This window comes from Gasterosteus aculeatus, chromosome 4 (assembly GCF_964276395.1).
Source record: "Gasterosteus aculeatus chromosome 4, fGasAcu3.hap1.1, whole genome shotgun sequence".
In the NCBI taxonomy this organism is placed as follows: Eukaryota; Metazoa; Chordata; class Actinopteri; order Perciformes; family Gasterosteidae; genus Gasterosteus; species Gasterosteus aculeatus.
In genome coordinates this window covers 8,338,670-8,362,830 of record NC_135691.1, presented here as the reverse complement: position 1 = coordinate 8,362,830, position 24,161 = coordinate 8,338,670, and the positions used below count along the sequence as shown (strand labels likewise).

The following is a 24,161-nucleotide window of genomic DNA, read 5'->3' as shown; positions in this document are numbered from 1 at the left end:
CATCTTTGTCGGCCGTCTTCACACTTGCTCTCATTTCTCTTTCCCCAATTCATTCAAGAAGACTTTCCTGAGTAGATCTGAGTTCATTTAAGTGTTATGCAGATGTTTTAGCACGGTGTGGGGGACTGACTCCTGGTTAAGCATTCAGAGCAGCTTGGTGCATTTCCTCTCTCGGCCAATCACATTGTGACAACGCCCTTTCTTCATGACCTAAGAGAGGTGGGGACTCACACTTCCTCTCCTTCTTTGACTTTTTTCTTTTAAGGAGATTTACCTAGAAAGTCTTCAAGCCTTTTGACTCCAGCCTTGTTTTTTTCTGGTTAAAGGGGATTTGAAGCATTGTGAAACGTAATTTGAATAAATGTGATAGAACACCTTTCCATTAGGTCGCCTGCACCGGGGAAGAGTCTTATTTGAAGGCGCTTTTTCCGGATGAGCTGAACGCTTAAGTTCACTTTGTATTAGTGCAAGCGGGAGCATCCAGAATGGATCCCCATCTGTCTTTTCTCTCACTCCTTGCTGGCTTTAAGAACAAACTGAAGATATCATTTTGTTTAATAATATGATTCTGTTCTCAAGCTTTTTCTTCTTCTATTTATGTAATAGAAGTGTGATCGCCTCACGATCAACAAGAGACTGATTCCTGCCCTGTGACAACATCAATAAATAGATCTCTGTCTGTACACTCAGAGCTCTGCTGCTTCGAAAAGCAGTCAAAGTATGGTATGTCTCCGCGTGATTGCCTTCTTAGCCGTGAGATACTGAGGTTTTTTCGGGAATGGGGAGTCAAGGGAGGATTTATTGCCTTGATTAAACTCAGCCACGTTGCCATGGTGACAGGGAGCACAGGATTGAAGACTCATTCAGCGTGTCCCTGGACAGTAGCAGTGTTTACTGTGTCTTCATGCATTCAGAGCAGTCTGAGGTTCATCTCCAACATAATTAATTACCTGCAGGGGGGAAGTGGACCAGTTGAGGACTGAAAGCACACCGTCAACAAAAGAGTCACTGGCAATGACAGCGGGAGTTGCTTTCATATTCCATCTTTATTGTTGGTTTAATACAAAAATGGGCCTCATTTGACACTGATTCAGAATTACTTTATAAAAAAAAACAGACATTTGTATTTATATGAAAAGGTAAGTGAGGACAGCGAGGGCTTTAAGAAGTAAAGAGAGGTAATGGAGGTTAGCGACCTTAGAGGTTTAGCAAAGCCTAGCACTGAAATATTACTAATATTTGATCATGTAAAGCTGTGCGAAGGCATGGGTCAAGTGTTGCCATGACACCATGCAGAAATATAATTCACCGGAAATGGTTAGAGGTATTTATAGCTAACAGGCTTTCTAGAACCAATGCGTAAAGATGTTATTCAGGTGTGATCGAAAGCAGTAAAACCTTTTCCTCACACAGAATAAAAGTGTTGACTGGAGGTTGTAAGTAGCAGTATAAGAGAGTCAAAAAAAAGGTGAGACTTTACTGACAGCAGGCAAAAAGAAGTAAAGCCTTAGAATAACTTCACAAACGGAATGAGTGAGTAAACATTTGGATTCTTGTTCATTTGACCTGTTTTTTGTCCACATACTTTGGAAGAATGCAACAACCCAGAGAGCAAAGAGTGTGCGCCTCCCTGCAGCTGACCTGCATACCACAAGCAAGCAGCAGAAGAAAAGAGAGAAAAGGCCAAAGTCCAACAAAGACTTAAAAGCATTTTAAGTGTCAGTTTTTAGTTTAGGTAAAGGGCTCTACTGCAGGTTTAGCTGGTCCCAAAGCTACCGAAGGACTGAAGGAAATAAAAATTCATAGTTTGGAGTTCGACGTGACGACAGAAAGCGAAGCGGTCACAGGAGATTGACTTGAGCCCAGCAACGCCGCACCGACAAACACACTTTAGAAACACTGGTTCCATAGACGCACCGTGTCGTTCTTCATTCATTAACCCACGTCACTTTTTTTTCATATAATCTCAAATGTGAACAGAACAAACAACGGTTTCCAGTAGCCACTAACCAAACAAAAAACAAAAAGGTTCATGGTTAATCAAAACCATTACAAAGTGTACAGTATAAAGTACATATGTTGGTATATACATCAGTTTTCTCTAACAGTGTGCATAAAAAGAAACAGAAAATGGGTGAGTCTGCTGACTCGGGTCAAATTAAGAAAGGAGGCCACTAACAAAAGGATGGAAAATAAGCAATGACTCATTTAAAACAAGAAAAGCTCACTTCATAATCTTAAATCTAGAAACCCTGATCAAATGTCCTGCTTCTAGTCGTTGCTTGGTTAAAAAAAGAATCATGTTAACCTGCTTGCTAACCAGGTGATGACATTTGGCACAAAGGAATTGGGGTAAAACATTATAATTCACAGTCAAAAACACAAAAAACTATTATATTTAAGGTTGTTAAGATATATTGTGTAGAGAAACACAATCAGCTTCTTGCAGGTAGTTAACAGAGAGGCTGAAGTCCTTAACTACGGCCTGCGGAGACTTTAGTGAAACAGGCCTTTAGTGTGACAGCAGTAAATTAAAGCTCATTCAGCTCAGTGAGAAGTAACAGAATTTCAATATGAAGTGGTTCATCGAATTCTTGCCTCCAACTTATTTCTGTAAAAACGTTTACATCGTTGGAGAATGCTTTTCAATTGGACCGAATTGGGTTTTTAGTTATTTATGGATGTGTCATGGAATTCTGCAATTTCATAAAGAGAAATTGTGACCTTTGCGACCTCTATAACAAAAAAATGTAATAAGTAAAAGTAAATAAATATCAGTGAATCACAATTGATTAGGCAGCAGCATAGTGATTATGTTAAATAAAACACTATAATTTGCCAGTAAAAGTAGGAGGTGTCTTTATTTTTACGTTTCAATTGAACACTGTTATCAGGAGCTTCATGTTTAACATTTATGTCATTTGATCGCCAAGAAAGGCCGATGAACCTAAAACCTCAAAGGACGTATAATACTAGTTAGCTTACCTCTCTGGTGAGTAGACAACTCAAGCAGTGAGACTTTTAAAAACAACCACTACCATTTCTTTTTGTCTGCCAATAAAATGTAAAACCACCTCAGTCAAACTAGAGGCCCAAGTGCTTTTACTTCCAAACATGCTTCAACCATTACATGGTTCTCCACTGCTCACGGTTTAGTGTCTCTTTGACTTACGTTAAGGACATTAGACATTTATATAGCTGCACTGACAGAGAAAAGACGCGTTATAAAGACAAGCTAATAATGTGGAGGTAGAAGTGAGGGAGAGCAGGAATGGTGAGGGAACGATGAAGAGGACGCAAAGGCAGATTTAAATTGTAAAGAACAATCTCCACATGGGTTTTCGCACAAGCTGTTTTACATTAAAGGGGATGGAAGTTTGACATTTCCACACCTCTGTGGTTCCTACACAGACGCGCTTTTATTGAAAACAGGCGTTTTTGCAGCTTTGTGGCTCTGAAACCTGATTCAAATTACAACAACAAAAACCACGACACCGAAGAGTGAAATAATAAAGTAATAAAGAACTCGTTCCTCGGATTGCTGAGGATTGTTTGATAACTGAGGTATCGATGTATGTGTCCTATTCAGAACAGTTTTACCAACAGCATTACCCCCCAAAAAGTACACGCGGCAACGAGGTTTGTGCAGCTTTTAGGCTCTAACGTGTTGCAACACAGGAGCCCGCTGAGAAGCGGCAGTGACCATGGAGAGGGGAGTTGGCAGAGAGGATAAGCCTACCCGCATAACACCGGGGCATTTCCTTCCTCACCAATTTCCCTCTCTGTCACTCAGTTATGAATCTATCAACATTGTGATTGCGTCACATGTTTGTTAAAAATGATCGTTCAAAAGAACTTGCTATCTAAAAGTGCCGAGGTAAGTCGTCCAAACATTTAAAAAACTTAATTAAGCAGCGAACTGCCGGAACTGTGACCATTTTCTGTGACGCCCTCGGGACACGAAGCTAAACAAGCAGCAAACGAATGAGATTATCTGTAGAAAGGCCTGACGAGGGCTCAGGCTGTTTGGCAGCTTTATCCCAGTAGCCCCCCTCAGGTTGTAACGTAAGAACTGCTTTTAGGTGCAGATCTGCCCACAGATTAAGATTAAAAATATACCCTCTAACCTCCATCTAACACAGTGTCCACGCTACAAAAAACTACTGTGAATACTTTTTCAAAGACATACAAAACACAGTTTATGCAGATTTGTCTAGCGCCCCTGATTCAACTTTTAAAGGCCAATAATAACTGTAGAGTGCGATGATTGTAAAAAAACAAAAAAACAAAGAACAAACGTTGAGTGTTAAGGCTGTAACGACCTCGCATCAACTGCAGCGTTCCACGGATTCCGGGAGCAGATGCACAGACTCGTCCCCTTCTGATTGCATAAAAAAACCTGCCACAAAGTCACAGACTTTGACTAAGTCAGAACTGTGAAAAAAACTCCAACCAGGGTTTGTGGCACGTGGATCAGCGGGACCGATCCAGCATCACACATCTGCGTCCCGTGCTGGTAGAGAAGTTGCTGCAGTATGTTGGACCCTGGGTGTGATTACAGTGTGCGGTTGTGACTGGGGGCTGATCCCTCAGAATGATTGTCCGTTTCATCCTAGGACATTGACAGCAACAGACGGATGTTTTTTTTCTTGTTGCTGTCACGGCAGAATACGATAAAGCAAATCCCTAACGAGGGGATTGTGGTTTAGCTAATCAAACTGCATTAAAATGTATTGTGTTGAAAGAAAAAAGCAGATGCACGAAGAACTCTACAAGGAAAGTGTGAATTTCTACCCTCACTCGTTTTTGTTATGGTTACAGTGTGTTTATATGGAATTTGGAAACAAAGCATAGTGATTTTAGAGCTTCAAAAAGATAAAACAGCAAATTAAACACTGTCTCAAATCGCTTAATTTCTTTCCTCTTGGAGGTATGTGTTACTACAGAGTCCCCACAGGTTGAACAATCCTAATTGATCCTTAATTGTGTTGTGCTTTTCCTCCTCCTTTCATTACCATTGTCCTACGCTGTGCCTTCTTTTGTCCTCTCAGGAGCTTGTGGCCGCAGCGCCCTTTTTTGATTTCTCTCCACGTGAAAATAACAAACATCCCGCGAGAGTCCAGAGGGTTAAAATGTCAGGCGGCAGGAAGTCCATGGTGGAAAGGCGGGGAATTCCAAGGGATGAGAAAAGGTGCTGGTGGGCTGAATCCCTGCGAAGCGAAAGCGAAAGCAGAGTAACATATAAGTCAAAGGCGCTGTGCACACATACCATGCGTCCCTGCGTGCTGCCGTATGTATGAAGTAACCTTTGCACGGTGCGACTCAGATGTGGGTCTCCACGTCGGTGTAGCCGGGCAGGATGTTTCCGTTGCAGCAGGTCTTGGGCTCCCCCGCAGGTGTTGAGGTGGGCAGCATGTGGGCGGTGGTGGACGTCTCTTCCGAGGATGGCGCTGCCTGCAGCCTGCGGTGTATCAGGGGTACGAAGAACAGCACCACGCCTCCCACTAAGGGAGGCACCCCGGCCAGGGAGAAGGCAACCGTGTAGTTCCCAAAGTAATCGTGCAAGAGACCTGGGCGGCGGAGGCAGGGAGACATGTGGTCATCATCGTGATGGAAATCGTGTTTCTGCTGGCCTCTTGTGGTTTACACCATCGTGTCAATAAACCATGACATCATCTGTGTATAGTGCCTTCGATTGGGGCTTATTGATGCAATAGCCAGTCTAATTAGCTGAGATTAAGTGGCGACACAAGATAAGATCACAAAAGTAGCGACAAGACTTCCCCCTCTCTACGGACGGTATTTCCACGTTCTACACTGGCTAAGGCAAACGGTGGTTTGTTCTTTTAAGTCTAAACATTTAATCTGGAGGAAAAAAAATGCAGTGTTTTGCAGGAAAAGCCTCCCGGCGACGGGTGGGGACTGAAAGGTTGGCACGAGAGAGCACAGGGATGACTCAGTCAACACTTCAAGGGTCTGCACCCGGGGCCCTTCAGTGCACCGGGGTTATTAGAGAGAAGTGGGGAGAGGGAGGAGGAGACATACGGGGAGCTTAGTACAGATATCTGCCTTTGTATGGGATTCTTTCCCCTTGAAGACAAACCCATAGAGACAAACCAAAACCTTACATTTCCAACAAATCAATGTCAGGTCTGTCCTGCCTTTCATTTGTCCCACTCTCCCTTTACCCCCCACATTCAGCTGTCCTCTGTTGACATGAATAAGCTCGCTGTGCTCTCCTACTGCCTGAAGACAGAGCGAGAAGTCAGATCCTCGCCCACTATTGTGGGATTGAGCTGCATGAATCAAGTGCCATGTTTTGCCTCTCACCAGCAATGGGTGGACCCGCAGTCATGGGAAGAGACATAAGGCCAAGCAGGTAGCCTATAGCCTGCGAGGCCTGCATGGGCCCGACCAGCTCGAAGGCTATGGGCGCCATCATGGTGAGGAAGCAGCCGTCACACAGCCCCAAGACCACGCACACGACCACCAGCCCCTCGAACGCCGAGCACTGAGGGATCATTATGGACATCAGGCCCAGAGCCATGAAGGACACCACCTGAAACAGACACGGCAACCAGATTTAATTCCCTCTACGTCTCTCTCTAAATGGAATGGTGGCTTGCTGGTATGGAGGTGAGGGAGTAGAGTCATACTGTAAAAATGACTCATGTTTTTTCTTTGTTGTGCTTGTACATTCCGAACAGTGCCCCGAGCCTTGTGACTCCATTGTGAACATTTTGCATCTGGAACGACGAGTACACCCTCCTGCTACTAGTACGACCTATTAATAACCTGTTTACGCTGGAAAACAATGTGGTAAAGATGCCATGATTTGCTGCGCAGCTACACAGACGGATCTGAGAGACCAAACATATTTTATCAGCTATTGAACAGACAAACAGAACAGAAAGAAATACGAGCCGTTCTGAGAGTTAGGGGTCTACTGGGTTGGGGGGCAGAGTCATGTTTATCTTCCGTTGTTAATACAATACCATTAAATAAACCTTGTCTCAGTGTGATAGTGTGTGCGCTCATTGCACAATAGCAAATAGCGATTCCTTGTTCACCTTTATTATCTGTTTACGTTCAGAATTGTGATTTGGGGGCAGTGGTATAGAGGGAGGCCTGAAGGGACAAGCTGTTGCAGACTTGGTAATGTTCTCATTGTTCTAGGCTAATTTGGGGGATAATAGCTGCATTTATCGGTTGAATAATTTTCAAAATCTACACTTTTGTAGAAGTTGACACATGTTATGGCCCCCAAATAATTCCTCACCTGCATGTAGATCTTTTGCAGACCAGGAATGAGGTCTCCGATTTTCCCAAAAGCGAGGCGTCCCACCCCGGATGAGGCTCCTATGCATACCAGTAGCACCCATTCCTTCTGGGTCCCCTGGAACTGCTCCTTCACAAAATTCATCTAAGACACGGAGAGAAAAAACAGACAGACGCTCGGTGGTTAAATGCGTATTTGTGCTGCACGAGAAGGCCGTCGGAAACTACTAATATCACATTATTTATTACACCACCCACACAGGTCAGACCCTCCCACTCTCTCAGCGCTGACCCCTTAAATAAGATCCAAAACATTAGACCGCCCTCTGAAGTCTTTCCTGAACTTGTGAAATATTTGCTCTGCTTTGAGGGCTCTAAGTTCATCAACGGCCATAGGATGAGGCATGTTTAGGGATATGAGAGAGGTCATACAGGAGAGGTTTCCTGAGGTGGTCGAGCCAATACAAAGACCGGGGCTGTGTTTACATCTGGGCCCGGCCTGAAACAACAGACCTGACAGAGGGAGGTCGGAGCGAACATCCGATAGCGGGAGATCGACCTCGCAGCTAAACGTTGCGGCTTTACACTTCGTCCTCTTCCTTCACTATCCCACTATTTCACACCGAAGTCAGCCGCAGTTCACGTGCAGATTTTAAAATATTTATTACTGAAAAGGGAAAAATATCAGAAATGCTCTTTTACCTTTGGCCACTGGAAAGGGCTGTGTGTATGTGTCTGTGTGCATGTGTCTGTGTGCATGTGTCTGTGTTTGTGTGTGTGTGTGTGTGTGTGTGTGTGTGTGTGTGTGTGTGTGAGAGAGAGAGTGATAGCAGCTGGGAGGCTGAGCCCCAGCAGGAAGGGAGAAACGGCGTAAACACTCATAATTGAATTACAAGCATTCCCCATTATTGTTCTCACCAGATGGACATACGGCACAAAGTACCCCAGAACAGCTGTTGCTACTCCGAACGCCCACAACCGGTATGTCAAGATGTGGAGCACACGCAGGTTGAAGTACTTCCTGACGCCACCCAGAACCCTGCTCCACCTGTTCCCCTCCAGAGCGGCGGCTCCTGGCTGGGTTTGGGCTTTGGCGGGGCGGGGACCCATGCCCGGGGGTCCCATGCCTCCTCCAGCAGGCAGTAAAGGTTTGAACATCAGCGCCAGAAAGGCCTGGACCAACATGAAGAGGCTGAGAATTTGGAAGGTCCTGCTGAGGCCCAGAGGTTCCACCACCATGTTGAGGAGAACCGGAAGGCCCATGGAGAAGAGGCTGGCACCGGCCGTCACCACGCCGTTGGCCAGGCCGAGGCGGCGGCGGAAGTAGTGGCCCAGGATGACCAATGAGGGCTGGAAGGCGAAGGAGGAGCCGCAGCCAAACAGGATGCCGTAAGTGAAATAGCGAAGGCTCAGGGAGCTGCAATGGAAGACAAACGGGGAGGGTCAAAGGACAAAGGAGCCGATGTACGTTATGCAGATTGCAAAGCCCCTTGTGGCCAATTTGTGACACCGGGCTGAACAAATAAATATCTAATCAAATCTTATTTGATTGATGACAACGTTGGTGACTTTAATTCGCAATAAAAGATCAGAGTCGCAAGTCTTGTTTGTGGAGCTCAACGACAGCAGGCAGAGACGCACCACGCACTATTTAAAAAATGTAATTCGCCAGGTCTCGCAACACTACAGACGTTTGATGCGATGTTTGTGCATCAGGATTACCTGGCAGCCACTACAGCCGCAGAAAAATACCATCAGACAAAAGACTTGAAGAATTTGAAAAATTACATTCAAGAACAAAGTCTGCCTTGGGTTGCACGAGAGGAAAGCACCAGCGCAGGAACTTAAATCAGCTACAAGGCAAAACTGTAGGTGCGGCTGCATCCAAGGTTTTCCCAAAAAAGGCCTCTGTGAAACTCGTAGTAGGTTTATTTTCGTTGTTGTATCTATCGTCACATAACTCTCTGTGTGCGGCTGTATGAGTGAGTGTAGAATTTATGCCAAAAAGTGGAAAAGGCCCATGGGCTCTGAAATAAAGTGTCCATATACTAAATCAGAAAAAGCATCTTGGATGCTTCCTTTAACTTGCTGCAAGGCCATTATGACACATTTAAAACATTTTAAAGAAGAGTATTGTTGCTATTAAAACAAACAGCTTTGCTCCACGACCACAATTTGCACTCCGTACGTCACCGACACACAAAGCGGGGTAGCTTACTTTGCAAAGGACGTGCTGAGCAGCCCTATAAAAGCCACCAGAGCCCCGCTGACGGCCGTCTTCCTACAGCCGAAGCGGTCTGTGAACATGCTGACCACAGGTGAACAGAAGAAGATCATGCCCATGGCCAGCGACCCGACCCATGCTGGGGAGGAAGCGGAGAGGAGAGAGAAAGTCATTGTCAGAAACATGTGGCTTCCCTGTAGATTGTAGCTGTCGCTGATAACAAATTAAAAACTGTCAAGTGCCCGTTATCACATGAAACAAGGCACAAGTTCACAATGAAATGTGTGCTGTAAATCATTGATATACAGGGAAAAAACACCATGTGGTAAAACCGACATTAAAATTGAATTGACACATTTTCACGCTTTTCTGCATGGAGACAAATCACTGGCTCATTTTGTCAAACGCCGTTGGTGAATTTTCTTCTGAGCAGCTTTATTATTGACTAGTCGCAGAGTCACACAGCTGTAATGTAAATAGCGCCCCACTGAGAACAGGATTGTATAGTAGAAAGACGAGAATGTAAATGACATCCTTTGCATATGGAAGTCATTGCATGAACAACGTGCCTCCTGCGGTCTCTCCGGAGGCACCGACGAAGGTGAACGTGTTGAATCATGTCCTCCCATTGCCTCGTAGTCATTTCATTTTAGGAAAAAATCTTATTTACGGTGGCTTTGAAATAATAAAATCCTTTGTGTTCAAATTGTTTTCTTCAAAATCTCTCTCTCTCTGTGAGACGCTTCAACATCGGATGTGACTTGCTATTATTATGAATTTATGTAACCGTGCTCTTTATTGTGTCCTCACTCGCACCATGTACATCAGACACACTCTGTTGGATTTCTCATGGTGACTAAGCAGATCAAAAAGTGGATTAAAGTGGATCAAAGTGGATCAAAGTGGATAGATCTGGCCCGCTGTGTAGCATCCATGCAGTGTTAAAACATAACAGACCAGAGTGACCTAGAAGACACACCGTGTACCCTGAAGCGCAAACAAACAAGTGTCTAGATCCAGTCTCCCGGGGAGCAAAGGTGGCTTTAATGTCTACCACACTGATCCAACAGCTCAATGAGACCAGAGAACACGCCAAACAGGACCGATTTACACCCACACACACACACACACTGGGTTTGAAACATGAGATCTGCCACACTGTACAACCTCAGTCTTTGATATGTCACATGACCTAAACATTGTGTACTATGTAAGCAGACATCTGCTGCTACACGGCGCTACACGTGGTACTTTTCGCGGCAGAATATTTAAAGGTAGACCTTCAGGCACAGACAGAGAGAAAAGGCATTTCACATCAAAACTCAAGGCATACTAATTGCATGTTCAGTATGGTGCAATAGTAGGTCAGCTATATGGAATATCCCCCCTTTTGTACTCCCAACCCAAAACAGAACTCAATGACAAAGTTGCATGAGATCCAATTAGCACTGGGATTTGGCTTCCCATAAGCACCTTAGCATTACAATGGCACCACATCGTACTACGGATTTAGGGCGCTAATCAGCGTTCTCATCAGCGTCATTCTGAAAAGCCTATAGCAGTTTGAAGCACATCGAGTGGCATACTCGATGTGCTTCAAACTGCTATAGGCTTTTCAGAATGACGCCCACCCCACCCCCCCACACACACACCATTCACAGGCAACACAGTATCTCAGGGGCTTTTTACCTGCTACATGTTTATTTTTATTTGACTAAAAACAGGTTCCTGCTGTAGCTAAAAGTGACACTTGTTAGTGTAAATAAAAGTAAAGTCACAAGTGGTACAACCACAGCAATGAGCTGTTTGATGCTAAAGGTTCTGTGTAGCTGAGGAGACCTTTTGCGTTGGCACTCTGTTTGTCATCTGTTTGTTTTGCTGCACTACACATGTGTCCTGTTAAGCTCTTGCACCATATTTGCACTGGAGGGGCAAACATTTGGCTCTCGAGTATTGATCGATTGAAAGCAACTGTCGTACTATGTAGATGACATGATACAATCATGCATGTAAGGGGACACGTCTGGTTTAATGAAGGCCCAAAGGGAAAGTCATCAACTGACTCCTCTGAAACAGCGGTGGATTTGGCCCGTGGGAAAAGTTCAAACTGTGTATACAAAGACACGTACCATATGTCAGAACAGAAACCTTGAAAATAGAATGACAAATGTACGATACAAATCCCTACAACTGAATTGCCAGAAAATAGACACTAACCTAATACAGCTGACAGAACCGGGTCAGGTTTCGTTTGCGTCGCCTCTGGTACCAGGACCTAAACATACGTCCCCGTCCCTGCAAGCTTCTTTTTCTCGGATCACTTTTGCCTTCCTCCTCTTTTCTCCTTCTTATCATATTCCTTTATAATAATGTCACGCAAGACAGCTCAACCTATTACTGGACCCATTTCTGTCGATTGTCAATTAGCTCATGTCGAGATTGTTTGTCTGGAAGAAATTCTTGGACCCATTTTCCAGCGCCCCACTGTGGTGTCTCCCACCTGGACGTCCTGTGTCTTGTGTGCTCATAAATACATCACAGTGGATTGTAAAGTCTGGTGTCTTGAATAACTATTCTCTCCATCTGTCACTGTCACTGAAGTTCAGTTATGGGTAAATATTGGATGATTGATTGTACAATAGGGCATTTTACTGTTTCCCTCAATGCAGCTGCATTGGTGGAACACACCCGTAAAAGATAAGATCAATACAAATTTACAGTAAATACAGCGCATGTCACTCACGGTAGGCCCACTGAAGACATTGATCTAGTTTCAAGAAAAAAATGTAATTAGTTTAATTACTACATTAAACTAATCCGGTCACTTTGCTTATTGGATATATTATGACAGGACACTGATCACAACATGACTGTATATATGGAGCAATGTGGAAATCAAGAGAACAGACATGATATTGTTGAGGCCAACTACACTGAGGTCAAGGGTCAATCTTCCACAATCAACTCCTTTCAACACTTGCATCCACAATCTTTTGCAAAGGCCTCTCTGAAGGCCTGTGAATGGACGGAGTGGAGTGTGCTCATTACAGACGATTAGGCGCTCCAAACAAAAGAAAAAGGACACAAACATGGAGATTGAAGTGTGTGTGTGTGTGTGTGTGTGTGTGTGTGTGTGTGTGTGTGTGTGTGTGGGTGGGGGAGAGTTGCATTATGGATTCAATTCACAAAAGGTTGCACTTGTCAACTTGCAGGTACAGTGCAATAACAACAATAACAAGTATCCATCCTGTTGTGTTTTCCTAATACTCCAGGACATGGATGAAATGTGTCATGTAAAATAGTAGATAATTCTTGTAGTATTGTGAGAATGCTTTGTAGGTGCTTGTACTCACTAAATCGTCATCCTTTGAGTGAGCATACATACTTCTACATATCTTACTGTAGTTTAATGTAAATTACAATATCTTGTATTTTATATATATTCTATAGGATTATATATAAGTTTGCATCGTGACCCATGCACACCATACACAAGTCCTGTTCTTTTCAGTGTTGGACAACGTCCTTATACTTTAAGGATGGTTCCGTGCACAGCCCCCATGAGACCCCCAACATGAAAAATTCCCCCAACCAAACAATGAATGTGTTCAAAATAGTCTCTGCCACACATAGTTTAAGAAACAATTGTCGTACATGTTTTTGAAAACTGTAGCGTCTTGGCCGAGGTGGAAGCCCACTTCCTCTCGGCCACGTTTAATGTCTTTGGCAAGCTGGGCAAGATGTTGCTGTGTGACGCACATGGTCCCTTTAGCTGAAAAACAGACACTAAAAGAAGCCAAACAGCTTCATGGAAATAAGGGAAACATCCTGCAGGATGATTTAATGTTTGCTTGTGTGTAGCACCGCACTAGTGTGAAGGAAAAGGGAGCTATGAAATGGTGAATTCTGATGAGTAGGTTTGCAAGGTTAACAAGCTAAATGGTGGCTTTATTCTTAACATCAGGTTCCCCAGAAGGTTCTTTATTTAGTACATTCCAAACTGTGAGTCTTTTTTACCGCAACAGATACCTGTAAATAAGCTGTTTAGCATATTGAAGTTAATAACTCAAAAGGTCTTATTGGACAGCGTATATAAGCTATATTTACTAAAGATAAAGACATTAACAAAAAAACTAGCCAATTCAGAAGGTAAAATCTATCAAGCAAGGGTCAATACAAAAAAAAATCTACATAAGCTGACATTATATAATGTCATGGGATTTATGCTCATATTCTAAGTACCAGGAAGCAGGTCAGGCTACAGATTGAGGAGCATTGCACAACTGGACAAGTCCTGCGCGGGGGACCAGCTGTCTTCAAACAAATCCCCTCCGCGGTCCACAAAGGTGTCGGACTTTGTCCCTCCTCTGCACGCACACACTTTTCTAGCGTCCCAATTCAAACGACTGTCGCTTTCCATCCGCCCGCCGGAGGCCTGGGTACCGTCTTCCTCCTTTCCCCACCACCCTCAGTGCCACAGCCGTCCCCACACCTGCTGTCCCGCTCCCCTCATTTACAGATTCACCTTACAGAGGTGCGGCGCTGTGCTGTCTGACGATTACCCGTCTGCTTGTTTGCTGCCTACCGTCTGAGCTCCACTTCTGTGAGCACTTCTAGCGGTCTACATTTGGGTGCCATTCCAGTTGTCCGTGTTGAAGTTGTTTAATTGCCTCGCGGATGTGTGGAGCGAAAATCACACTCAATTAACTCCAACCAACGTGGTGTTCCTGAGCATGTGAAGCTTTAGGAGACTGTAATCCCGGGCCGAACTCAGTCCCCTTACCTTTGGAATGCTCCCTGATCTGATCTGCCAACCTGTGATCAAACTGTTTAACTGTTTGTCTGCAGCTTAAATTCAAGCGTGTTTGTGGAATTTGTTTCAATACCGAGTCCTTGTTGGAACTATCAGCTGAAATCCTTTTTCTTTGCATTCCCTGATTTCGTTTTGAGGGTGAATGTTTTCTGGTTAGAAAGCCACCAGTGTAGCTACGTAGTTACCACAGCAAAGTTTGGTTTCTTAAGTGTCATTGGTGTCTTTTGTAGCGCTTAATGGGAAACTCCATTTGGGCCAAATGCTGCTGTCAGCGAGGTTTACAGGCTGTCCACTTAACTGCAGGGAAACAACTCCTCTACTTATAGAGACCCAAATAGGACTCCACCACTCTGGACTCTCTCCATGCAATCTTCCCATGATCGGTTTTCCAAAGTAAAAGGAATCACTTGTCCGCTCAGCCCCTTTCTTTCTCCCATTTCCCGTTCTGCAAACTCTACCGCAGCAGAAACGGCGCCATGGGACCTTTTCTTAAGTCTCGCCCAGAGACGCATCCCGGTTTTTAACTTCATAAAAGAAGCTGTTGGTGCTTCCACACGTTTCACATTGGTATTTATAAAAACTCTTGAAGTTTTTATGAAGGCTTAATGCATACAGAGTGTACTCCAGCTTGGCATAAAGACTTAACGGTAAACATTCCGTTCCGTCTCTCCTCGTGGCGCACTGCCTTTTAAAATGGCTTCATGATGCGCAACTCATGCAAATGTAACTTTTACTGACCTCTCAGACTGGACGGTGGTTCAAAAGAAGCTTTTACAACTGTGGCTATTGTCGTTACGCTGTTCTCCGGTGTTTACTTCTATTGCAGATGGGAGAGGTCAGCCTACTAGCTTAATCCTTCCAGATGAGATGACAGGGAGATGAAAGCCCCCCCCACAAAACAGGGGGTAATACCTTGACAGCAAAGGCCCTCTGTCGAATGCAAGACATACTGTAAGTGATCCATCTCTCCTGGGATCTGTTTTCAGGCCCAACTCTCTCTCAGACTTTCTATTACGCAAGACCTGAAAGTAATGTGAGGCCTTGTCGAGCCCCCCCCCCTCCGACACAGTCATTTCATTTACATGGATTAGAGATAACAAGGTTAAAGACACCATTCAATAAATAAACCTGTGCATAAATGACACTGAACATGCCAGAGTCTTTTTCGCCTAATGTGATCTGTTCCTCAGTAGCTCTTTCATGTGGATGACAGACGTTGGGTTTGTTCCCAGCGCTGTAATCTCTTCCGACATCCTGACCTTAACCTTCTCTGAGGGTGGTGGATTTTGAGAGTAAGTTAAGAAAACACATACTCTTGTTACATGATGCTCCCCTCCTGAAAAACATTCACTTCTAGTCTAAAACGGAGCATTTGTTAATTTCCTCCCATCAGAAAGCTACAATAATTACATGTCAGTAACCGTTGATGTTGTTAACAACCTTCAAGATGCTTCATTGACAATAAAGTGGTAACAAACAGACAAAAGAAAGGAAATGTCAGTCATTGACGGCGTAGGGAAGTCTTAGTTTGTCAAGGTTCGTCTCCAGGGAGACAGATTGGTCTCCTTCCTTGAAAGTAACGTAAGTGATTTATATATTAATATGTATGTGTCTGCTACAATAAACATGTGTCATAGTCATAGCGCTGCACGGCCCGAACATTCAGCAGTGAAAGATTGTGATATAATTCCAATTTGAATTGGAATGCTTCAAATTGATATGTGGAGGGAGACGGAGAAGTTGAACATTGGCCTTATTCTGGTCACCAGCAGCTTTACTGTAACACAAATAAATACTGATTCCTTGAATAAAATGATCACAAGATCTTTTTGCCTACCTTTAGCTCTGTCTAACATTGGATTTGCGTCACATGCTTGGCACCCTCTAAACCTCTAACCCTAAACCCCACACAAGTGATGTATTAATAGATGAAACATGGGGTAATGCACATTCTGTGTAATATGTAGGAGCGGCGGCATAAATTCTGAGCAGAACCTTTTGCCGGGTCACTTTTCGAGTCATTGAAACATAACATTCATCCTCTGGCTGTCAAACGAGAACATATTAAATTGAAATAACAATGACGTTGCTGAATGGATAGCAAGGAGAGAGCTGCTCAGTCCAAATGCCCGTTAATGATTCCATGAATTAGCGATGGTGCTCTCCAAAAAACACATGTGGATGAACCAACTGGGACAAGGTGCAAGGCTGCATTCTTTGAACTGCAGCAACACTTAACTGAACCAAAACCACATGTGCACTTCAGATCTACTGGCCAGGCACGTTACGTAACAACAATAATGTAACACTATATGCTTCGCGTGCCCCTTTGAGTGCACAGCGAACCCGCTTGAACTCCTGAGAGCTATGGTTCTATAAGGGGCATGGACACATGGAACAGCGGGACACACCGGCCCTGGAAGCCGGCGTCACCCGCGGAGATCACGTCACGTGGGATCGACCGCGGACGCGATCCGATACAAACGCACATCTGTCGCATCTTCTGATACTCACCCACTTTGAACTGAGACGTCTTGTCGTCCGGGTCCGCGTGCTCCTTCATCAGCATCATGTGCAGGATGCCGAACGAGTTTTGAATGCCGAAAATGGACCCATTGCACCAAGTGGCCGCGAAAACCACCAGCCAGCCGAAGCCTCCCTCGGGGGGAACGAACGCGCCTCCTCCTCCTCCGCCGTGCTCCTCCACCTGGACCGCCGACTCGGAGTCGGTCACCGGGGACGGGGCCGGTTTGGAGCCGGCCTCGAGCAACTGCGCGGAGCTGTTCTCCAGCGCGGCGTTGCGCTCTCCGCCCGGCGGCCCGTCGCCCGGCCGGTCGTCGTGGGGGGGAGGAGGAGCAGCGACGCCCCGCTCCGTCGCCGGGTCAGCAGCTGTCTCCTCCGGCCGGGACGGCTGCGCCTTGAGCCCCATGCTGTGTGGTCTGGCAAGCGAGGTTACTGTGGGCTCTCGGCGGCGCACGTGCGTGGGAAATAGGTCACTGACATAAGAGCGCGAATTTAAATAACAGATTCGATTGGCTGTCTGTCAAAAGGAGAGCGCGAGAGAGACGGACGGCGCGGACTTGACGGACGACGCGCCCGCTTTGTAGCCGGAGTCCGTGCGTCAACTTCAGCGGATGAACCCCGACCTGCGAACGTTAAAATGTCTCATTCTGGTTAGGAGCTGTATTTTATTTCTCAGGAAGTAGCAGGCGCCGCCTATTCCTCCTTTAGAAGAGAAGCCCGTGTCGCTCCAAGTAGCTTATAAACGCAAACGATCACGTCGGTCACTTCTGCTGGTGTCGCGCTACAGATCATCAACCTGTGAAAGCGTTCGCTAGTTTCCAGCACCGTGTCACCCCGTCACGCACACCCCCCTTAACATCCCGCCTCCCCCGGGCGAGCCAAGAAAAACGACGAATGCGCTCCTCCTCTTTTACCTGGAACCGTTACGCGTTGTAAACATGAGGCGTGGGGGCCCGCGTGGGTCCCGGTGGCTGCCACTGCTCTCTACTAAGGTGTAAGTGGAGCAACGGCCGTCACCGAACAGATTGCCCCCGCCCCCGCCACTCATCCCCCTCCCGCGGCGGTTGGGCCCTTCCAACCAATGGCGGAGCTCCGGTACAGTTGTGGAGCGAGTTTTCACTTCGCACCCGCTTCGGATCGACGGAAAGATCCGAGTTGAGCGACACAGTTAGTTTAGCACACATCTTGTGGTTAACTGTAGCGTGTACAGTTCATGCTTATTTATATCTCTATTACACTATAGTTGTAATTTAATATTACAGAAAATGTCATGGGATTATTGTTACACGTTGATGAATGTAAAAACAGCAACTTTTAGCAGTTACGCATATATTTATAGTTTATTTATAAAAGTATTTATAAAAAATGCTGTTATAAGATAAGAGATAATAAGAGAAATACACCTACAACTAATTGTGCTTTAGTCAATTTACTTTGTTATTCACTGTTCGCTGTTATTTTTTACTCAAGTAAAACAATTGCATGCTTTGTAAATCATTGTGAATAACAACATGTTTAATTATGGGTCTCTATATGTTTAATCAGTTTACAGCTTTAAAACTAAATATGTAATCTGCTTCATCTTTATGACACGAGGGAGAGACAATTATTATGGAGGGATTTCACCGTTCTTCTCTGAGTGAGAATCTAACACCCCACTTGGATCTTGTGTCTTTGGGCATCATGTTTGCCTTTGACCCGCTCCCTCCCCCCACAAAATGACTTAATCAAATCAGCCTATTTGCCAATCCAATACATTAAATTAGATAACCTCAAATAAGCAAGAATCATTGTCAGATTTATCCCAGAAAGATGTAGCGGTTTTGTCGCTTTCACGTGATGGAAATCACGTTGAAAGTTGAAGTGTTCACCACTAGGTGAAGCTATAACTTAGCGTAAGTCTTTGGTTCTGGATGGAAGTGGATGGAAAAGATTTAACATTCAGTGGAGTTCAGTACGTGACTGATTTGCCTTTTACGTTTCAAGTAACCAACCTCTACCAAATTTCTATTTCACACAGCAAATTTAATTTATATTATTATTATTATAATAATCCAGACATTAGGACACTGTACGAAAATCTTAAATAAGTAAATTAAATATGGCTGAATTCCATTTAGCTGCTTCAGTTTCAGGGTCCTCATATTTTTTATGCTGGGTAAGCATCACACTGTCACCGAGAACCGAGCCACCATTAATGCTTTAGGTAACACTTGAGCTTCATCCGTCAGGGCCCCTGTTACTCAATTATGGTGCTTTACCGCAAATATTGATTGTGATCCAGTCCTGTCTTCACAGGCTCTCAGCAGGCCAAACTGCCAACTTTCCACTCCATGCGTGTTTTATATTGTGCAATCTATTCAAAATGCGTCATAACACCAACGAATATCAACATGTGGTTGCCATAACCTCACCGTTTAATCCACTCAATGTTGTCTTGAGTTGTCTTTTATGACATTATTGGACACACGAAGGGACATTTAGCGTCAATCAACCTTCATGGAGATTCACTTAGGCAGGCAGACTATTTAAAATAGTCGCCGCCTGTTGCTGCAGAGTTTCTGTGATTACCAGCCCACTCTTTTACTACTGCGAAGTCATGAATGACCCAAACAGGAATGTGGGTCCTCGACATCAGATGAGGCGCTGTATCACCACGCCTGCTTCCAATTAACCCTCTTGCAGTGTTTCTTTTAAAGCCCAAAATAGCTTCACACAGTCACGGGTGTAGGACTACCCTGAGGTTCCTCTTTAAATGAAGCAGAGGTCAAAGGTGATTGGGAAGTAGGCTTCCTGTTTCAGTTGGAATACTTGAACTCCTCAGAGAGCCGTGGGTCGCAGAGGGAATGAGCGTCTGTGAGAGGCCCACACATTTCACAGCTTGAGTCACACTCGGCGGCTCGGAGGACGCCCTGAGTGAGTGAGTTTGAGAGTAAAGTGTATTGGTTTGAACTTATTCAAAGGGCGGACAGGAATTCCTGCAGTTAAAACACCAGTTAGTGCGGTAAGAAATAATACAAAACAATAACAAATAGACTTCACAGGACTACGGGGAAATGGTAGCGCTATCTACAATCCGACGATGGAGGCGAGATCGTCTGACACACGGGGCCGGCAGCCCGCTCCGACACGCCGAGGTGGTTGGTGAGAGAGAGGCACCGCAGCGACGGGCTGGATATCATGTCGAGTGTGACTCACGCTCAGCTGCTCCCTTTATTCCTTGCGGGCCTCGGAACCACAGTTTGACCAAAAAAATTTAACGTGCTGGTAAATATTTCACATATTTGTTTGTGTTTGCCTCTTTCTTGTCCTCTTCCCTTATTTGAAGTGGAGCACATTCACAGAAACGGCCTCCTCCAGGGGACCACTCATCGTATTAATAGCTGCAGTGATCACAGACTAACTCTGTTTTCCCCACACGCACACACACACACACACACACACACACACACAAACGGACATCGCCGGACCCCCACTGATCACCGATGTGACTTTTGAAGCACTACAGTGTATTACATTAATATGTAACATATTACATTAATATTAACAACAACGACTGGAAACGTGACAAAAGACCTAATCGCTTCACTTCCAATCGGTCACAGCAGCCTGACGAATCCAGTAACAGGCGGGTTGTTGGGACTCATCAGCTCCTCACGTTGCAGAGCATTGAGACAGACAGGCGGGCGGTCGGGGGGGGAAGAGATGGTTGTCTCACGCAGCCAAAACAACCTGAAGCCTGAAAAAACTGAGGGTGGTCCTGAGGAGAAGCATTCCTCTTTGTTACACTTCGACATCCTTTGAGAAACTATTATATGCATTTTGAAATCTTCCCCTGCGTTGTGTGGCATTATGATCCTCAATAACTACAGAGACGTACCTATGGTTTGTAAGTTCCTACAATTGACAATATTGATACTTTCCTGTAACCTTCTGAAACAGAAGAATGATTATTTGAGCATTTCAAGTTCCTTCTCTTCATTTGTTTGCTTCTTTGTAGATGTCTGCCTGGAATCAGCCAGCCCGCACGAGAAAAAACCTCTATGTGTCATCCAGACAGGAGACGAGATGCTTCAGATATGAAGATCTGACAACAACAGCCGAGAGGCCACTGATCAAGCAGCTGTTATGAGTTTGGAGCGACAATGTGGAACAAACACTTCTTTCAGTTCCCAGGCACCAGCTTTTCCAATCAATCACACGTGGTAATTAAAACAAAACTCCAGAGAACTTCTCAAGATGTTAAAGATAAGAGCTTCATCAAGGTCTACACATGAAATTAAGTGGATTTCTATCAGCGAAACAGTACATAAATCTCATCTCTATTTCCTGCCGTACACTTTAAGTGGTAGTACATTTAAGCCAGCCTTTGGTGTTTGTTCATCTGCGTACGATTTACTGTTGTTGCCCTGAGGTGAACCATACATGTTTATTTCTCTTAACTGTGATCTCTCGGTTTTCTTCTTCCAAAATGTCCCTGTGTATTACATTACATTAACCTAAATGTGCATGCGCTTAACTGCGCTTGAATTTAAATGAAGCCGCTTATTCTGGGAGAACGCCGGTCGAGCAGATACGTAAAGTTTTGGAGTTGACAAAGGAGGCTTCTGCCTCGCTACTTTTCCTCTCATCAGTGCACGTTGGCCCCTTTCGATAAGAAACAACCCGCCGTTCTTGCCAGCTCAACCCCATAAAAGGACGAGAAGAGAACGCCTCTGTGGTTCCCCTCCAGCTTGTCACAATGGGAGCTAGAAGAAGTGGGGGGTTGGGGGGGGGGGGGGGGTGAAGGGGTCCATAATAAATACACATGCGTGCATTCCTCGCCCCCCACCCGCAAGTCCTTAGTTTCCACGAGAACATCTGCGAGCTACGCGGGATGTTTAGCTCTTTAAAGAGGTAATCAAAAACAGGCCGCTGCACCTACGGATTACACAAACACATACTGCAACGAGCACAGGCCTGCAGCCCCCTCCCCCCCGCTGACACCCAGCTCATCAATATGCACCAAGGCAGCTCTGCAACCCCCCCCCCCCCCCCCCCTCCACTTTCCTGACAGACATTCACACAAAAGCACCAAAGAGAGAAATCCCAAAGAAAAGAGCAACAACGGGCCAATGGTTGAGAAAGAGAGCGGGCCCATGAAACGAGAAAGGAGGAGAGCGCAAAGAGGAGAGCGAGGGATGTAGAGCTTGGAGGAGTAAAATGGGAGGGAGAAGCACTGGGGGGGGGAGAAAACGAGGGGGTGTTGAGGAGGAGGGGAGATTCTGAGGGAAGCGATTTAAGACGGTGAGAGCGGAGGACTGTGTTTAGTGCAGGACGGGAGCAGACGCAGCGCCAACCAGAGGGAATCAACTTGATAACGTCCACCGGCATCAAACAGGTAGACCGTCCTGAAGACTTTTCTTTTAGTCGCATTTGTCATGATGCTGATTTGTGTGCGCGCCAGATGTGGAACACCGGAGAGGTTGGGTGTTTATTCTTGGAGATTTAGTTGTCAGTCGTATTTACTGACGTGGGGGAAGAAAAGGGTCGTCTGAGTGTTCTTTTCAAACGTAAACCAGAATGTATAAAGTGAAAAGCAGTCACGTGTTTACACATAACTCCTCTGGCTTGGTGCCAGTAGAAACCAGACGTGCTGATGGGCTGAGGGCAATAGTTTTATTTCTTTCTTCGAGCACTGAGCATTTATTTATCCTAAGCTGTTTACACGAGGGGAACTGGAACACCGCAAATGTTTGATTATCCAACTCAAAGAGTCATTTGCAAGTCACTGACTAAATTAGTAATTATAAAAGAAAAGCTGTTTAAAGATGGACCTTCTGATCAAAACTTTGTTCTCATGTGTCCTGTTTATCATAACTGTGGATCCTCCTCGCCCTTGCTTCATTTTGTATGGTGTTGTAACTAAATTCTGTATTTTGGTTTCTGTGTTTTGAGAATGAAACCACTATGTCTCAATTTTATTAGGTATTAAGATATTCATTACCGGCCTTTAGGTTTAATACAAGGTAAATAGAGAAGCAATGGCCAATGAAGACGTACATCCTTTCTGAGACTGACTGGATGAACACACTATTAACGCTGTTAGTGATTTGTTTAGATCTATTTTCTGTAATGTTTTTGCAATAACCAGTATTTTTACAGTCCATCCTTATCACTTGTCACTTCTTTCCATAGAGATGACGTCACCGTGCAAGAACCTGGGTGTGCTTCTCCTTTTTCTGAGTGCCTCGCCTCTCTTCCACCCACACCTCTTCACCCACGCGGCCTCTACTAACAGCACTCCCGGCCCTCTTCCTCGCATCATTTACATGACTGACTTCAGCTCGGATGACAACTATGACGATGACAATGACAACAACAGCCCTCCTCCCCCCATAGTGCCGGACTCTGCGAAGACCACCAACAGAAAGCCGCAGCTCTGCCATTACAGCCCCTGCTTGGAGAATCAGGAGCCCTGCGGCCAAATTTCAGCAAGGAATGGGTGTCTCTGTCCAGGGGTCAGCGGGGCCGACGAGCCTCCTCATGCACCGCGCATCCAAGCGCTGCAGGCAATCAGGGAAGGGCGTGACAGAGGGAAGATAGAGGTCCAGTGGTGCGCTCCGTCTTCGGTGGTGTCTGTGTACAGAGTGGGGATAGAGGGAAGGGAAGTCCTGGAGTTTCAGGACGTTTCGCGACGAGGTTTGGTCGGATCTCTGGAAGTTGGCACCAAGGTGTGTGTGGAGGCGGTGAACAGGGCGGGAAGCAGCACCCCCTCAGATTTCTCCTGTATGCGGTACTACCTTCCTGAATCTTCTGACTATAAGGTTTTGGCTGGGGTTATAGGAGGAGGCGTTGCCATCCTCGTACTTCTGATCATAGGAGCCGTGCTGCTCTGGAAGCATCAAATGCGTAAAAGGGCAGAAAGGGACTCTGCTGATGGACTAGGGAACCCTTCTTACAGCAAAGAAGGGACTCTGTGATGAAGACTAGATCATCCCGGTCACAATGAACAATCCCTGGACACAGGGGGCACGGCAATGTTGTAATCACCAACAAAGGGCAAACATTTCAGGGTTGTGTTATGATTGACTGTAGAAAATAGGTTGTTTAGGTTTTAGTAGTTATAACTGCAGTTTATTTGCGGGCAAATTAAACCTGTAGATTTATTTTAGTGTTTTTTGTATGGTTAGATTTGAGATATTTTTCAGAATGTAGATACAGAATTTCTAAAGGTTATTTTAATAAAAAACAATCTATAAATGTTCTTGGTTGTTTTATTTGCTTCATTAACATAGTCCCATGGGTTATGAAATACAGCAGGGTTACAATGTGTCTCAGTCA

General features: G+C 45.1%; 2 protein-coding genes and 1 long non-coding RNA gene across 3 annotated transcripts; 2 read left to right on the top strand and 1 right to left on the bottom strand.

Moving 5' to 3' along the window:
- Positions 1-1,027: 1,027 nt before the first annotated feature.
- On the bottom strand, positions 1,028-17,890 carry slc16a2 (solute carrier family 16 member 2). Its single transcript, XM_040175548.2, has 7 exons — positions 16,830-17,890; positions 9,497-9,641; positions 8,197-8,695; positions 7,280-7,423; positions 6,331-6,559; positions 5,307-5,570; positions 1,028-5,210 (listed from the first exon to the last, which is right to left on the bottom strand). The coding sequence occupies exons 1-6, from the start codon at positions 17,242-17,244 to the stop codon at positions 5,323-5,325; spliced, it is 1,680 nt and encodes a 559-aa protein (XP_040031482.2). The 5' UTR covers positions 17,245-17,890; the 3' UTR covers positions 1,028-5,210; positions 5,307-5,322.
- A 1,731-nt stretch (positions 17,891-19,621) lies between these two features.
- On the top strand, positions 19,622-21,280 carry LOC120818457 (uncharacterized). The gene is made up of 3 exons (XR_013467526.1): positions 19,622-19,754; positions 19,883-20,105; positions 20,839-21,280. It is a non-coding gene; the product is annotated as an uncharacterized LOC120818457 (long non-coding RNA).
- A 606-nt stretch (positions 21,281-21,886) lies between these two features.
- LOC120818023 (LRRN4 C-terminal-like protein) lies at positions 21,887-24,084 on the top strand. The gene is made up of 2 exons (XM_040174758.2): positions 21,887-22,218; positions 23,016-24,084. The coding sequence occupies exon 2, from the start codon at positions 23,018-23,020 to the stop codon at positions 23,798-23,800; it is 783 nt and encodes a 260-aa protein (XP_040030692.2). The 5' UTR covers positions 21,887-22,218; positions 23,016-23,017; the 3' UTR covers positions 23,801-24,084.
- Positions 24,085-24,161: the final 77 nt, after the last annotated feature.

What these genes read in the sequence shown, in the direction of transcription:
- slc16a2 (XM_040175548.2), bottom strand. Translation starts at nt 17,244, where the DNA reads ATGGGGCTCAAGGCGCAGCCGTCCCGGCCGGAGGAGACAGCTGCTGAC. An exon ending in GACGTCTCAGTTCAAAGTGG is followed by an intron (nt 9,642 to 16,829) that starts GTGAGTATCAGA and finishes CTTCCTCCCCAG; the next exon opens with CATGGGTCGGGTCGCTGGCC. An exon ending in CTCAGCACGTCCTTTGCAAA is followed by an intron (nt 8,696 to 9,496) that starts GTAAGCTACCCC and finishes CTTCCATTGCAG; the next exon opens with CTCCCTGAGCCTTCGCTATT.
- LOC120818023 (XM_040174758.2), top strand. Translation starts at nt 23,018, where the DNA reads ATGACGTCACCGTGCAAGAACCTGGGTGTGCTTCTCCTTTTTCTGAGT.